At 29.4% G+C, this 16,430-nt stretch overlaps 1 protein-coding gene across 4 annotated transcripts in view; it reads left to right on the top strand.

The window, feature by feature from the left end:
* Window positions 1–16,430, top strand: part of LOC127713009 (mesoderm-specific transcript protein-like) — an 18,579-nt gene extending 2,149 nt beyond the window's left edge. For 2 of the 4 annotated variants that reach the window (XM_052219628.1, XM_052219682.1), the window contains exons 3-12: window positions 888–967; window positions 4,324–4,401; window positions 5,146–5,276; window positions 6,528–6,592; window positions 9,189–9,229; window positions 10,111–10,178; window positions 10,806–10,907; window positions 11,645–11,721; window positions 12,694–12,754; window positions 14,426–16,430. In XM_052219628.1, the coding sequence (XP_052075588.1) occupies window positions 888–967; window positions 4,324–4,401; window positions 5,146–5,276; window positions 6,528–6,592; window positions 9,189–9,229; window positions 10,111–10,178; window positions 10,806–10,907; window positions 11,645–11,721; window positions 12,694–12,754; window positions 14,426–14,549 (827 nt within the window). In that variant the 3' untranslated portion in view covers window positions 14,550–16,430. Of the gene's footprint in view, window positions 1–887; window positions 968–4,323; window positions 4,402–5,145; window positions 5,277–6,527; window positions 6,593–9,188; window positions 9,230–9,310; window positions 9,352–9,432; window positions 9,474–10,110; window positions 10,179–10,805; window positions 10,908–11,644; window positions 11,722–12,693; window positions 12,755–14,425 lie in introns of all 4 variants that reach the window. The other 2 variants (XM_052219766.1, XM_052219755.1) reach the window with 2 other exon arrangements.

Below are 16,430 nucleotides of genomic sequence, written 5' to 3'. Positions count from 1 at the left end.
AATATTTACTACATAGATATAAGAAGATGTGGTATGAGTGCCAATGAGACAACTCTCCATCCAAGTCAAAATTTATAAAAGTAAACCATTATAGGTCACAGTGCGGTCTTCAACACTGAGCCTTGGCTCACACCGAAAAGTAAGCTATAAATGTTTATGAATACATGTTTATTGAGCAGAGATCAAGAACTTTCATACCTGATGCATTTAATTTAGTCCTAATATGCATATGATATCAATTACATTGTGTAAAAGTACATTTGCGCCAACTACAACTAATTTTTAAAGACTTGAAACAGTGTCTAAAAAGGGGAGATAAGTCATCCTTTTTCATGTGCTTTGATGAAAATATCTGGATAACATTCATATTTTAGTGTTTTGATATTCTCATTTCTCAATACAAATGATAAGTATTTCTACCAATTTGGAAATGTTACATCGTTTATGAGCACAGTCCATTTATTTAGCCAAGTATTAGTTTAAATGATAAGTTTTAAATGATTATTTACAATGGTTTGAATCTTCTATGACATCCAATGATAGACATCGTCAGGATGATAATGCAACAGAAACTATGCAGATATTTATATAAATATTCATCATTATTGTCACCCAAATGTAAGTTCAGTTCTTTTTGATGTAAAAAAACAGTAAAAGTACTGAATTACCGAATACTCACAATGGAATCTAATTATCTTGGTTTGTGAAAAAAATATTGAATCTTTAAAGATTTTGAGATTCATAGTAGACTCTTTACTACACAAATTAATGAAAAATATATTTTATGTGGATTCGCAAAAATGGAAATCTCATGAAAATTTGTACTACAAAAATGATATTATTTTTGAATAGAATAAATAACAATATTGATTTATGCTTTTTTTCAGTGGAAAATGGGAAAACAAATGATGGCAGTACATTACTTTGTCTTCATGGATATCCTACGTCTAGTTATGATTGGATGAAGGTTAGTCAAATGATGAGAGAACATTACTTTGTTTTCATGGATATCCTACGTCTAGTTATGATTGGATAAAGGTTAGTCAAATGATGGGAGTACATTACTTTGTCTTCATGGATATCCTACGCCTAGTTATGATTGGATAAAGGTAAGTCAAATGATGGGAGATCTTTATATTGTCTTCATGGATATCCTACTTCTAGATATGATATTGGATAAAGTTAAGTCAAATGATGGGAGTACATTACTTTATCTTTATGGATATCCTACTTCTAGTTATGATTGGATAAAGGTTAGTCAAATGATGGGAGTACATTACTTTGTCTTCATGGATATCCTACGTCTAGTTATGATTGGATAAAGGTTAGTCAAATGATGGGAGTACATTACTTTGTTTTCATGGATATTCTACGTCTAGTTATGATTGGATAAAGGTTAGTCAAATGATGGGAGTACATTACTTTGTCTTCATGGATATCCTATATTTGCAAATAAAACAATATATTTTCAACTGCGAATATTTTAAGAAAGCGTTAACATTGCAGGCAGTGCAAAGTAAAATAAAGTCTTTATACAGCACTGAAAAATTAATTGCTGTTAAAAATAAAAGAAAAGATATTTTTGACAAGAGTTGGAATGCTTTTGCCACTCTTTTCAGTGAATGATCAGTTATTTTTTACAATGTATATGTGTACATAAATTAGTAGAAATAGAATTGTCATATGCTATATTGGCTCTTATATGAGAAAATACAACATAATTCATCTGTGCAATAAATAACCAAAACAAACAAACAACTTTTAATTTCAATAAAATTCTTCTGATTATTTTTCTTTCAATTATTAGTATTATTATTATTTTTTTTTTTTCTCTCCTTCATTATTTGATTACGAAAAAAAATCTATAGACATACTTAAACATATATCTTTATATTTTACTACTCAAACAACACAAACTATATATTTTTCATAACCTGTGCATTTGTTATATAAGATAATCATATGTTTGATAATCTTAATGGTAAGCTTCTTTTTGATATTACTGACATGGTATATAATTTTTAAAAATGGAAAATTGTATGTACATTACTAACAAATACTAACAGCTGTATAAATATGTTATTTACTAATGTTAACGAGGCCGGGATAAGGTACCGGTACTAGATGTTTTATAACTAACAAATGTACAGTTTTCAATAAAATATGATAAATTAAAAAAAAAAAGGTTAGTGAAATGATGGGAGTACATTACTTTGTCTTCATGGATATCTTATGTCTAGTTATGATTGGATAAAGGTTAGTCAAATGATGGGATTACATTATATTGTCTTCATGGATATACTACGTCTAGTTATAATTGGATTAAGTTATTCAAATGATGGGAATACATTACTTTGTCTTCGCGGATATCGAACTTGTAGTTATGATTGGATAAAGGTTAGTCAAATGATGGGATTACATTACTTTGTCTTAATGGATATCCTATGTCTAGTTATGATTTGATAAGGTTATTCAAATGATGTGAGTACATTACTTTGTCTTCATGGATATCCTATGTCTAGTTATGATTTGATAAGGTTATTCAAATGATGTGAGTACATTACTTTGTCTTCATGGATATCATACTTCTAGTTATGATTGGATAAAGGTTAGTCAAATGATGAGAGTACATAACTTTGTCTTTATGAATATCCTACATCTAGTTATGATTGGATAAAAGTTAGTTAAATGATGGGAGAACATTACTTAGTCTTCATGGATATCCTACTTCTAGTTATGATTGGATAAAAGTTAGTTAAATGATGGGAGTACATTACTTTGTCTTCATGGATATCCTACTTCTAGTTATGATTGGATAAAGGTAAGTCAAATGATGGGAGTACATTACTTAGTTTTCATGGATATCCTTTGTCTAGTTATGATTGGATAAAGGTAAGTCAAATGATGGGAGATCTTTATATTGTCTTCATTGATATCCTACTTCTAGTTATGATTTGATAAGGTTTTTCAAATGATGGGAGTACATTACTTTGTCTTCATGGATATCCTACTTCTAGTTATGATTGGATAAAAGTTAGTTAAATGATGGGAGTACATTACTTAGTTTTCATGGATATCCTACTTCTAGTTATGATTGGATAAAGGTAAGTCAAATGATGGGAGTACATTACTTTGTTTTCATGGATATTCTACGTCTAGTTATGATTGGATAAAGGTTAGTCAAATGATGGGAGTACATAACTTTGTCTTCATGGATGTCCTACGTCTATTTATGATTGGATAAAAGTTAGTCTAATGATGGGAGTACATTACTCTGTCTTCATGGATATCCTACATCTAGTTATAATTGGATAAAGGTTAGTCAAATGATGGGAGTACATTACTTTGTTTTCATGGATATTCTACGTCTAGTTATGATTGGATAAAGGTTAGTCAAATGATGGGAGTACAGTACTTTGTCTTCATGGATATCCTATATCTAGTTATGATTGGATAATGATATCTTTAAACATTTTTCTGTCCAAAGTTTGATTAATTTGACAAGTCAATGAATCATGTACAAATCAGTCATCTTGACTTATAGAAATAAGAAGATGCAGTATAATTCCCAATGCAATGAGACAACTCTCCACCAGAGACCAAATAGTATACCAGTAATCAACTGTAGGTCACTGAATGACCTCCTTAATCTATTTGTCTTTCCCAACTTCCCAGAAGTCCACTAAACTGATTAGTCTGAAGAGCAAGTAAACTTTCTAGATACACAATGGTAATGTCTTTTTTTTTAAGAAATTTTACTAGAGGTTAATCAATTAGTTCACTCTAAAAATTAACAAAGGACCAAGAGCATGGTTGCAGAGCTTGCAAAATTTCATTAGCCTTGGCCTTTTATAAGAGGTATATAAGTTTTTAAGACTTCATTTACATTGATCATTGATAATGTTAATTTTATTTAAGACTTGTTGTAACATTTTTCTCAAAAGACTTTCAACATAAATTCAATCATGATCATTATAGTAGGTGAGACATTTCAGTGTGTGTGCTCTTGTTTGGAAAAAAATCATGAAAAAAATCAGACCTTCCATTGATAGACAGACCCTTTTACCATTTAACACAATCATTTATAATTAAAATGTAGTACTAAGTGAAAACCGCTAGGACCTTTGCCTGAAAAAATCACAATCATTCTGAAAATTCGTGTTTAGATCATTTAGATACGAATTTTTTACCATGTATCATAAGGGTTATGCCAGTATGTCCTATTTTTAATTTTGTCTTTGGATGTGATATTCATAGCTTAAAAAAAGTTTATCTTTCTGAGCTCTGAATGGAAAATTAATAGGTAAACAATTATGATTTCAGATATTGGATGGTCTGAAAGAACACTTTTCCAAAATTATACTGTATGACTATATTGGGTTTGGTTTTAGTGATAAACCTGTAAGTATATCAATCATTTACAATTACAAAATTTACTATATGTTGAGATTATAATTTTTCTTTATACATTGTCTAGCTATTCTTTTTTTTTAAAGAGGGATGACAATACCAAGGGGAAAATCAATAACCACATGTCAAAATAACACAAATAACACCATGGCAAAAAGAAAAAAAACAACAAAATGTTACATAGAAAGATGGAGCTCCACGAATCCCACCAGAAAGTTTTCTTTTATTTTTGTTATGCCTTATTTTTTTTCAAGGAAGAGAGACACCATTGTCTTTTGCCAGAATTGTTCTTCTTATACATGTGTCCAGGCTAGAACCTTTGAAGTATTAAGTATGTTGGTGTATCACCATAAGATAATGTGTTTCGTGTTATCAAGACTAACATTGACCTTCACCTTTGAAGTTCAATTTATTAGTTTTTGTACATATAGGCCTATCTCTTGAGAACATTATAAGTCCTGTGATGGTTATTCACAGTTAGTCAGTCAGTTTGTAAGTTCTTCATGAAAGTTTCCTATACTTTTTCTATAATACCTGAATAAATTGATTAAATATTTGGTATATGGTCATATCATCGAAAGTTACAGATCAAGTTTTAGTTTCATTCTGTGTGAGATTATAATTTTAAACAACTAAATATTAAAGGAAAGGCATATAGATTCTTACAGACACCAAAATATGAATATTGAATAGCTTTTGAATAACTTGTTGACATTCTGAACATTTAATTTTCAGGATAACCAAACATATACTATAATGGAACAGGCAGATATAGGGGAGAGAATTTTGAAGGAACTTAAGGTCACCAAAGTTCATATCTTGGCACATGACTATGGAGATACAGTTGCATTAGAATTGCTTGCAAGGTATATTCATAAAAGGTCAAAGTAGCTTAATTTAATAGAAGTTATTGGAACTTTCAGGCTCCTGGAATTTTGGGAAACTTGGCTTCAACTATAATTTCCTCAATTGATAGATACCATGTGCTGAAAGAGAATTATTAAAGCTCTCAATCAAAACTGATAATTACACTTTTCATCAATACTTAAATAGTCTATTTGATATTTGCTATATTTAATATTTCTTAATATCATGAATGCCTGAGATGAATTACAGAAAACCTTTCAGTTCATTTACAACTTTAAAGAATTTGATATATATGGGGAGATAACTCAGCCATTTAATTATAATAAATCAGAATAGTAATCCTGCATTTTTCTATTAATTTTTCAGAAGTTTTAGATGAAAGCTATCTTTTTTTTACTTTGTTACACAATTCTGTCATGTACTTTTATATCTGTTAACAGAACTGAGTTTTTTTTCACCATATATTTCTTTGGAAACTATGAAAATTTTCACATCTTGAAAGCAAACTTGTACATATACTTTTTATATAATTTTGGAAATTTCACGATATTTATATATTGATAAGGAAAACACTTTGATTTATTAATATACTATCTTATACACCAATAGAAACTAAATCTCAGTTTATTGTTGATAAAAAGTAAATGCAATTTGATTTTCTATAAATGGTACAAATTAATAGATGAGGGGAGATAGCTCTGTTTAGCATATATATCTGTGAACTAGTAATTTTTTGACTTAAAATATAGTCTTTCCACATAGTTTAAACATATTTATTGTTCCAAATGAAAAATGGATAAGTCATAAATTGTACACTTATTTATGTCTTCTCCAAGCATTTGCTTGTATTGTAACAAAAAAAAATAAAAGTACTTTTTGTTTTGGGTATTAATATATCTCTAATTTCTTGGTGAGTTTTAATCACTTACCCCCGGTAACTTGAATATACCTCTTATAAAATGTTTTCTTAAACCATCCATTGGTTATAGACTATCTTGTTGGTAAAAACAATTAATTTCATAATATTAAGTAAGCATGTCAAAAAACTTCTATTGTCACATGTTGAATTTAATTATAATTTTTTTGGTACTATTGTCAAGTTTTTGAACATAAGTACACTTGTGTAGCAGTTTGATACAAAAATTAGGATGTTCACAAAAAGATCCACATAATTTTATAATGATTAATAATAGGACAGACATGTCTTGGGATTACAGCTCTCTCTCTGTTACCTATTTATTTAATTTTAGATACAATAATAAAGAAAACAAAGACAGAATTCCAGGAATACAGACACTTTGTCTGTCTAATGGAGGTAATAAAATAAAAATGTTTAATCCAGAGTACTGTGGATTCTTTATTTTTTGTGTGTACCATTTTTTTTTTAGATTAAGGAAAAATTGTATTTTCGTGGATACGTGATTTCGTGGTTTTGCGAAAGTGTGCATACAATCCTATAGAGAATTTGTACTTCCTTGAACATTTAAAATGGTAGTTGAACTGTACCCATGAAATCCACAAAAATTAGTATCCCACGAAATATAATGAATCCACAGTATTTAAACCATTAACTGATGTATGCTTTACATCAAGTGACAAATATTAAAAGATTACCGTATTTAAGAATGAGATGTCTCATGTTTTTTCTCCAAATAATAAGTTATGAAAATTTGTTTGCTGAATATTATATTTACAATCATAGCAAACTTAAAGATATTTTTGCTGACTATAGCCAATGACGTCCTAGGATGATTGAGTCGTTCAGGTTGAAATTTTTTTTTGCAGAAATATTTGTCCGAAAGAAAAAAAAATTGTTGTTGAATATAATTTGTACTTAAAATTGAGAATGGAAATGGGGAATGTTTCAAAGAGACAACAACCCGACCTAAGAGCATAAAACAGCCAAAGGCTACCATTGGGTCTTCAATGCAGCAAAAAAATACAGCACCCGGAGGCGGTCTTCAGCTAGCCCCTAAACAAAAATGTGTACTAGAAAATGGACGTCACACTAAACTCTGAAACATATAAATGAACCAAAATTAATAAAAACATACAAAACTAACAAAGGCCAGAGGTTCCTGACTTGGGACAGGCGCAAAAATGCGGCGGGGTTAAACATGTTTTGTTAGATCTCAACCTTCCCCTTTACCTCTAGCCAATGTAGAATAAACAAACACACAGCAATATGCACAGTAAAACTCAGTTCAAAAGAAGTCTGAGTCTGATGATAGAATAGGTAACAGAAGAAACTAAGCAAAATGACAATGATCAACATAAATTAACAAAGGACTACTAGCAGTTACTGACATGCAAGCTCCAGACCTCAACTAAACTGATTGAAAGATTATGTCTTCATCATATGAAAATCAAGCACAATCCCTCTCGTTAAGGGTTTAGTATCATACCATCATAAAATATACGAGAAGAACATAACCTGTATCATGCCAACAACTGGTTTTAGAATAAATGTGTTTATTTCCGATGCAAAGATCCTATAAGTGAATCAATATTAATTCCAAAAAATGTCATCTTTAAGTTTAATGACCTGACAACAGTATCATAACTATATCCCTTCTGAATAAGTCTGTTTAAAGGTTTGGTTAGCTTTTGAGGTGAATTACGACATTTTTGTGCTTTGTATAGAATATTACCATAAAAGATTGGATGTGAAATACCTGAAGGTATAAGATGTCTGCACGTTGATTTTTATTTACGATTGATGTCCTTGTACCGATGATAAAATTTAGTAAATGTTTTGACAAGTTTGTGATATCAAAAACCCTGGTGTAATAATTTTTCAGTAATACAGCGATTTCTTTCGTAAAAATCAAATACGTTGTTACATACACAAACATCATAAGATGGTGACAAGGGAACGTCACAATCTAAAAATGGATAATTAACGATAGGAAATGAACTTGTAATATAATTTCCTTTTTGAGGCATTAGCTATGATTAAGACAAAAAAATAAGATAGGCTTTTTTTTGTTTGTTTCAAACATTTTAAAAGTTGAATATTGAAATGATATTTCCGTATTTAAGTTAAGTGAGTTTGGTTCGATTTGGTCAAAATAATCTCAAAAACATTGCTGCTGTATTATTTGCTTGCAAGTCAACAATTCCGTGTCATTTGAATACAGTCATGTGACCTTTAATTTGACACTTAGCTAGAGACAGGTTACACATGTGCTGAGCATGTTCAGTTATTAAAAAGAAAAGGCCACCACTGAAAAGTGAAACAAGAGAGCCACTAGGTAAGACCATTTCGTTGACGGATTCTACCCACAAAAAATGGTGAAACGATTATTCACATATTTTCTTATTTATGACATGAAATCAAAAAGACCTTGAGAAATCTTCATTTTACGATTGCATGTGCTTCTATGTCTATATATATTTATATTTAGGTTTATAATGGGTCATGTGACCATCAACAGACTTTGTTTGTTAATAAGAAGGTGTCTAATCTAAAATACACCAAAATTTGGATAAATTATAATAAGTCCATGCATTGTTAATTAAATTGGTTCTTTTGGACTTTTTTGGTAATTTGGATATTTGTTTTAGTATGTTATAATCAAACATAAGAATTTTAGTCAAATAAGTGAACAGATATGCTAGAGCTAATACCCCTTTCAGATTTTTGTTTATCCATCAAGTTTTGTTATTGTGTTATAAAAAGAAGATGTGGTATGATTGCCATGGAGACAACTCTCCACAATAGAACAAATGACACAGAAATTAACAACTATAGGTCACCGTATGGCCATCAACAATGAGCAAAGCCCATACCGCATATAATAAATTAGCTATAAAAGGCCCTGAAATGACAAATGTAAAACAATTCAAACGAGAAAACTAATACAATAGACCAAATGTTAGTATATCTCTTATATATTTTACTTTTTAAGGCATCTTCCCAGAAACTAATACCCCTAGACCCATTCAGAAAGTAAGTACATTATTTAATTAACACTTCCTTTTTCCAAGTAAAATAATGAATTATGTACTCTTATATATTTTACTTTTTAAGGCATCTTTCCAGAAACTTATGCCCCTAGACCCATTCAAAAAGTAAGTACATTATTTAATTAACACTTCCTTTTTCCAAGTAAAATAATGAATTATGTACTCTTATATATTTTACTTTTTAAGGCATCTTTCCAGAAACTTATGCCCCTAGACCCATTCAAAAAGTAAGTACATTATTTAATCAACACTTCCTTTTTCCAAGTAACATAATGAATTATGTACTTTTAGAAGCATTCTTGAAAATAGAAATAGTTTAGTGGAGGAGTTCCTTCCCCTTAAAATGAGTCTCTGTTGAGGATATTTGGCTTGACTGCATTTCCCAGCTTTAGTTTAATATCAAAAAGTATGCATGTATTTAAAGTACAAGAGCAAATATATGAAATTATCATCAAATATAGGAAATTATCTAATCTTGTTGAAAGTAAAAGGACAAGAACATTTCTGGGCCAAATTGGTCTTATTATCAAATATATTTCAAACTATCTCTGATTTCAGAATTAATTAAATGCTGAATGTATGAACTTTAATAAAACAACAAATGGCAAATTATGCAAATCTTGAATATTTGACCTGCACATGCTTAAAAATGTACCTTGTCCTTAGGAATATGCAAAATCCTATTTCTGTATGTTGTTTGAAAAAAAAAGCCTAATATACTGTGAAGTCCAGTAATTTGTCTTTCCCTTAAGTCTGTGCAATTCCTTTACCTAGACTTTAATGCATATACAAAATTTAGGGCTGACATCCTGAGTGTACAATTACATGTCCTTTACTGACATTACAGTGCTACTTTATTTTTAGTTACTTTTAAACCCTTATGCTGGACCAATAGCCTCAAGAGTTACATTCTTCTTTATATTTAAAACAGCGTGAGTAAATCTTTCAAATTAGATCTCAAGCCAAGTACTGTAAATTTAGAAATTATTGGGAGGTTTTTATTTATTTCAATAATTAGATTGGGTGAGAATCGCAATAATATGAAAAATATAATTGTGTAATAATAAATAATAAATCTCGCATTTTGGTCTATTCTTCAAAAATCATAATAAGAAATGCATGCAATAATTTCTGAATTTACAGTAATAGGTAGAAAATGGCAGCAGCACCAGTTTTTCCCTGATATGTCTTCATAAATAAATCAACTGGAAACACAGAGGATTTTGTGCGTGCTTGTTCTGGAAGATACAAAATTAATTAAATATGTAACTTGTTTATAATATTTAAACAGAAAAAATATGATATGGAGAGAAGAAAGAATACACTCCAACAACTTCTTTTTCATCAAATATTTTTTCTCATTCATATAACTATAAGTCAGTGAAATTTAATGTGTTGAAATAACTGGAGGTATTTTAGTTAAACAAAGACTTCAAGACCCCAATTGACTGTGGTTTTGTTTTTGCACTTTTGTATATCCCATATTAATTATGATGCATATCTTTGCAAAACATACACTCGTATAAAGGAATCAGTCATGGAATCATTTTATCATTTAGCTTTGGTGAAATATTTGGACCTGAAACAGTTCCATTAGAAGATGACTTGTGGGACTTCTTTGTAATTATATTACACAAAAATGGTCACGTCATTAGTCACAGGTAAAATATATTTGTTATTTCATGTGTTTTCACAATGAAAAGCAAATAGTTTTGTTCTTTGAACATTTGGGTCAAAATGTACTATTAATAAATTTTGTTGATTATCACTTGAATTTATGATATATTATACTCTGCTTATGTAATTCATTTACTTAAATGATAATTTTTATAACCAGAATCTGTCAGAAAGATATAAGGAAACTATAAATTTAAAAAAAAAAGAAGAAATAATGCATGATGTATGCTAGGATACGATTTGTCATTGGTGACCGTTTGAAATCCAAGTATGAAGATAGCTTTGACAATAGTTTATAGATTATATTAATGGTATCTTGCCTCATTAACTGGCATGAAACTGTATTGCTATTTTAAAAGATAAAAAAATATTAGAGATTGATGTATTAATTGATAAAAATCCAGTGACAAATATTACATGCATTCTCAAGAATATAACCTGTTAAATTCATATAGCCTATTATTGTTAACTTTTTACACATTGTGACTTGGATGGAGAGTTGTCTCATTGGCACTCATACCACATCTTCTTATTTATATTACCCACTTCTTTGTACTTAGCTGATATGCTGAGTTGGATTTTTTTTATTTGTGAACTCATGTTAAAAATATTTTCCACTACAGTGAGATCTTGTAAGCTGGATATCTTATGCTGTAAGCAGTATGGATCAATACTTGTATACCAATAATATACCCAACTTTCATTTTTTATGTTTTTATAGACTAATGCAATATATTACACAAAGAACAGAGTTCAAGGACAGATGGGTTGGTGCCTTGAAAAATACACCAGTTAAAGGTATGGATAAAAGATTAATGTAGATTAACCCTTGACATAATTGGCTTAAATATTTGTCACTGTGCTTTTCTAATTGCCAAAAAACTTTAAAGCAGCACTTTGAATTCATTTCTTCAAACTGACTGCTGAAAAGTTATAGCCATTACTAGAGAAAAGTAGTAGTTAGTATTAAAAAGTGCTGAGATTTACTGTTATGGTCTCAATAATAGTTTTGAAATAGCACTCTAAAAATATTTCTACCATCCAATTCATATGATTGATTTTCTGTTTCACAAAAAGTTATGAAAATAAAATACCTAGTTATACCTTTTATAAAGCTGTGTAACTTCAATATTCTATTATAATAAAGGCATTTAGTAGTTAATTTGTTCTAATCATTATTTTTAAAACTATTTGCTATGTGTTAAGAAAAGAAATTTTAAAATTTAATTGTTTGGTAGGTTAAAATTCTGTAGAAAAAAAGTTGGATACATTATATAAATCGGAGATTATCTGGGTTACACTTTACATCAGTTATTTTGCTTTAAAATTATCTCCCTTTAAGTTCAGTATAAGATAAGATAAGATAAGATATTTTATTTCCAATTATGGGCCCCAAAGGGCATAAACATTACAACATCAATAATTTTTCATAATACAATACAAACAATGAGATAAAAAAAAAAAAAAGTTAAACAAGAACTATTTAAGTTCTTAAAGAATACGTAGATAAAGAATCTATAGTATGTTTTTTTTTTTAATACTAATGCATTTTATTGCAAGTGTGGTTGATAAAGATAACAAACAAGTATATGTAATAATAACTAGAAAAATATTCAGAAACGAACATGCAATAACTAGTTTTTATTAGAAAACAATCTTGTCAAAGCAACAATTCAATATTTATTGAAACAATGTTAAAAAAAAAAAATAGTTTCAAAGTTTTAAAAGCTTTTTAAGCAGTGATCTTTTTAATGTGTGTATTGTTTTTAGTTCATATGATTTTTGGCCCAGCAGACCCAGTAAATCCAGATTCTTTTATTGACTTCTACAAGTGAGTATTCATTTCTTTTTAGAGACTTTAAAATATTTTTTTGATATATAGAATTATGGAGATTGGGTATGATTGCCAATAGAGAGAAATCTAATAAAGAGCAATGGACAAGGATTTAAACAACTACAGGTCAATGTTTGGCCTTCAACAATGTGCAAAATCCATCTGTATAGTAAGCTATAAAAAGCTCTGGAAAAGCAAAATTTGAAACAGTTCAAAAGAAAAAACATAAATTTAAAGTTAAGCTATGAACAATAAAGAAAGAAACAATTATAACAGACAGCAACTGCTAAACCACTGGGCTACAAGCTTCTGGCTTTGGACAAAACATAAGAATGTGGCTGGATTAAACAAGTTTGTGAACTTTCATCCCTTCCTATCATCTGGGACAGTGGTGTATTAGAACATCATTGGAACAAACAGTAAAAGTATGTTGACAGTAATCTTGAAATGACAGGGCATTTTTATCAGTGCATTTAAAAGTTGTTTATGTTATATCTATTTAAATGTCAAATGAATATACTTTACACTTTTCAACCAGATTAGTGAATTTCAGTCACATAATTTGAAGTTTAGTTTGATTTAATTCAATATTTATTATTCAGGTAAAAAATACAATAATTTCAGATGTTAAGTTTTCTGTTTCAATGTAAAATACACATAGAAATCTCAATCAATCTTGAAAAATAATGTTTTTTCTAGGTAGGTATAAAAATATGCCATAATGAACATTTTGTTTTTTGGTGATATTTTAAAATTTGTACCATTTGAAATCATTACTTTGTTATAGTTTGACTTGGTTGATTTGCATTATTCATAATTCATATAAAGTAATTTTGCATTTGCACAGAACCTGATATTGGCAAATTATTTAGGTGTAAGCAACCATAGCCTTCAAAAGTGAGCAAAACACATACAGTTTAGTAAGCTAAATTATACCTCACCATGACAAAACTTAAAATAATTGAAACTAGAAACCTGTTGGCCTGATTTATGGAAAATACAATAAAGGAAAAATAAATATGATAGTCAGCGAAGAAAGACAACCACTGAATTACAAGCTCCTGACTTGAGACAGGCATATACAGTGGGGTAAAACATGTTTTTGTTCGGTCAACACTCTCCCTGATCTGGAACAGCAGTGTAACAGCACAACATAACAAACAGTAAAAATCGGTTGAAAAAGTCTTGACTCATCGAATCGACACAAAGCATAAAAAAACTCAAAAAAGACGTTAGACACAAAGTACCATTGATAGAGTACAAGAAGTTGCTGAAATTTAGTACTAAGCCAATCATAACTAACAAATAAATTATTTTTCCCAGCCTAAAATATCAATCAGTACACATCCAATGGATTTAATAAAGATATCATAAACAGTATAAGAAACACATGACCTTGTGCAATGACAAAACATAATTGTCAACAGGATGTAGGACAATAAGAGTTCAAACTGTATGGCAATACATTGAGTTTATATGTTTTAGTTTATTAATATCAAAATCAATGTTAATACTGATAAAAAAATATTCAAAGATCTTATTGCAGAGTTAAAAAGTTTCTACTGAAGTCGATCACCTTTTTGAAAAGTATATATTTTATTCTAAAGTATGATAAATGCATTCATTACCTTAATGACCTTAATATAAAGTTCTACATACTATTTTCAGGAAATCAGTACCACAGCATGGTATCACAGTTCTTGACCCTAAGATAGGTCACTATCCACAATGGGAGGCTCCTACAGCATTTATTGATGCTTATTCAACATTTATTAGAAAAACCAAGTCATAACAGCCCTTTATTTATTTGTGTGGTTCATCAATGAAATGGTGTTAAAAACTTTTGTGCCATAATGGAACAGCAACATTTTTTATATTTGCTCTCAAATTCTGGACTGTGATATGAATTAATTGTTTATATTTCATAATAAAATGATAAATAGACCCATATATTTCTACTCTCTTTCCTTCAATAAAGTCTACTGTTTTTTGGCCTAAAATACTGTAACGTATACATGTACATCTGACGTTGGTCAACTAATCTTGACCTTTTATCACAGCTAACTAGTAACTTAATTTTTTCGCACACAGTCCAGTTTCTTGTTCATTTTTCCTAAAGAAAATAGGTAACAGGAATTACCAAAAAGTATTAGACATTACAAAATGGGCATACAAACCACAAAGTTTGGTGACTATGTTGAGCACATCTTTCCCTTCGAACTTGAAATAAAGGATACCACAGAAACAGTTTTCGCCTCATATCTTGATTAACATCTAGAAACTGAAAATTAGGGTTGGTTGGGAACAAAACTTGACCACAAAAGGGACAATTGTGAACTTTCCATTTCTATGTATCAACATTACAGCAGCATCTGCTATGGAGTATATACCTCCAAGTTGATGTGATTTCCAAGAGCTTGCATTTTTCTGGGAATATATTATGTCCCAGCGTTTACTATCATGATTTCTTTGATAGAGGTTTGCTGCTTACAAGACGTGATTGAACCAAGGGTTGAAGATATCCCTTCAAAAGTTAAGGACGCCATCATGAGTTGGTTGACCATTATGGAATATCTGTAAATACCACAGATATGTTCCAATTGTCGTAACCAAAACCCCATCCTCTTTTCCTCAATTATGACATCACCAAATGAGACTTATCGCAGAATTTGTATTTAAAATGAACAACATGACAGGTACCACTAGTTAAGCAGGATCTGCTTATCCTTACAGAGAACATGAGAATACCTGTTGATTTTGGTGGGGGTTCATGATTTTTATGAAATTAATATCAAAAGGTTTATATAAGCAATGTCTCAAACAAATTCGAAAATCAGAGCTGATCAGTTATTTTTAAAAAACTTATGGCCCTTGGAAATATAAATTATATTGAAAATTGCATTGTAAGCACTTTCATCTGTACCATCTTTTTTTTTCTCACACAATTGACTTTTGTTTTACATTTAAGATATTTCTTTATATATGTATTGCTGATGCATGTGTAGTATAATAAAGGACATAAAAGATGTAAACAAAATAAAAAACGATATAAAGTTAAAAATGAAAAATAGATATGAAGATTTAATTGAAACTAGATTTGAAAACATTGATGATAAAAGTAAATTTTATCTATATAAAAAACTTAAAAAAGATTGCAAACTAGAATCTTATCTAAATATATCTAATTTTCAGACAAGGAGATTGATCACTAAATTTAGACTAAGTGATCACTCCCTGTTAATTGAAAAGGGGAGATATTTTAAAATCCCAAGAGAGGAAAGACTTTGTCATAAATGTAAAATACTAGAGGATGAGAAACATTTTTTACTCTATTGTGATTATAATAAAACACTAAGAAATGCCTTTTTTGAACACATATGTACTGAAAATAATAACTTTAATAATTTAAATGAAGAAGAAAAAATTCATTATTTACTAAATCCATCAACGCCTTTACAAACAAATAAGATAGGATCCTTCTTGAAAAAGTCATTAGAACTGAGGGCAGTGGACTCTTTAACAGCTTGTTTGTTTTTATAAATTCTGATGCTGTTTTTATTGTGTTTGTTTGATATGTGCGTATATATATGTTTATTATATGTTTATTGTGTTAATACATGTTGGTCACAAACTGTAAAGTTTATACGACAATAAAATATTTGATTTGATTTGA

This window comes from Mytilus californianus, unplaced genomic scaffold, assembly GCF_021869535.1.
Source record: "Mytilus californianus isolate M0D057914Y unplaced genomic scaffold, xbMytCali1.0.p SCAF_1, whole genome shotgun sequence".
In the NCBI taxonomy this organism is placed as follows: domain Eukaryota; kingdom Metazoa; phylum Mollusca; class Bivalvia; order Mytilida; family Mytilidae; genus Mytilus; species Mytilus californianus.
The sequence above is the reverse complement of the archived record's forward strand: the minus strand, read 5'-3'. Positions and strand labels throughout refer to the sequence as shown.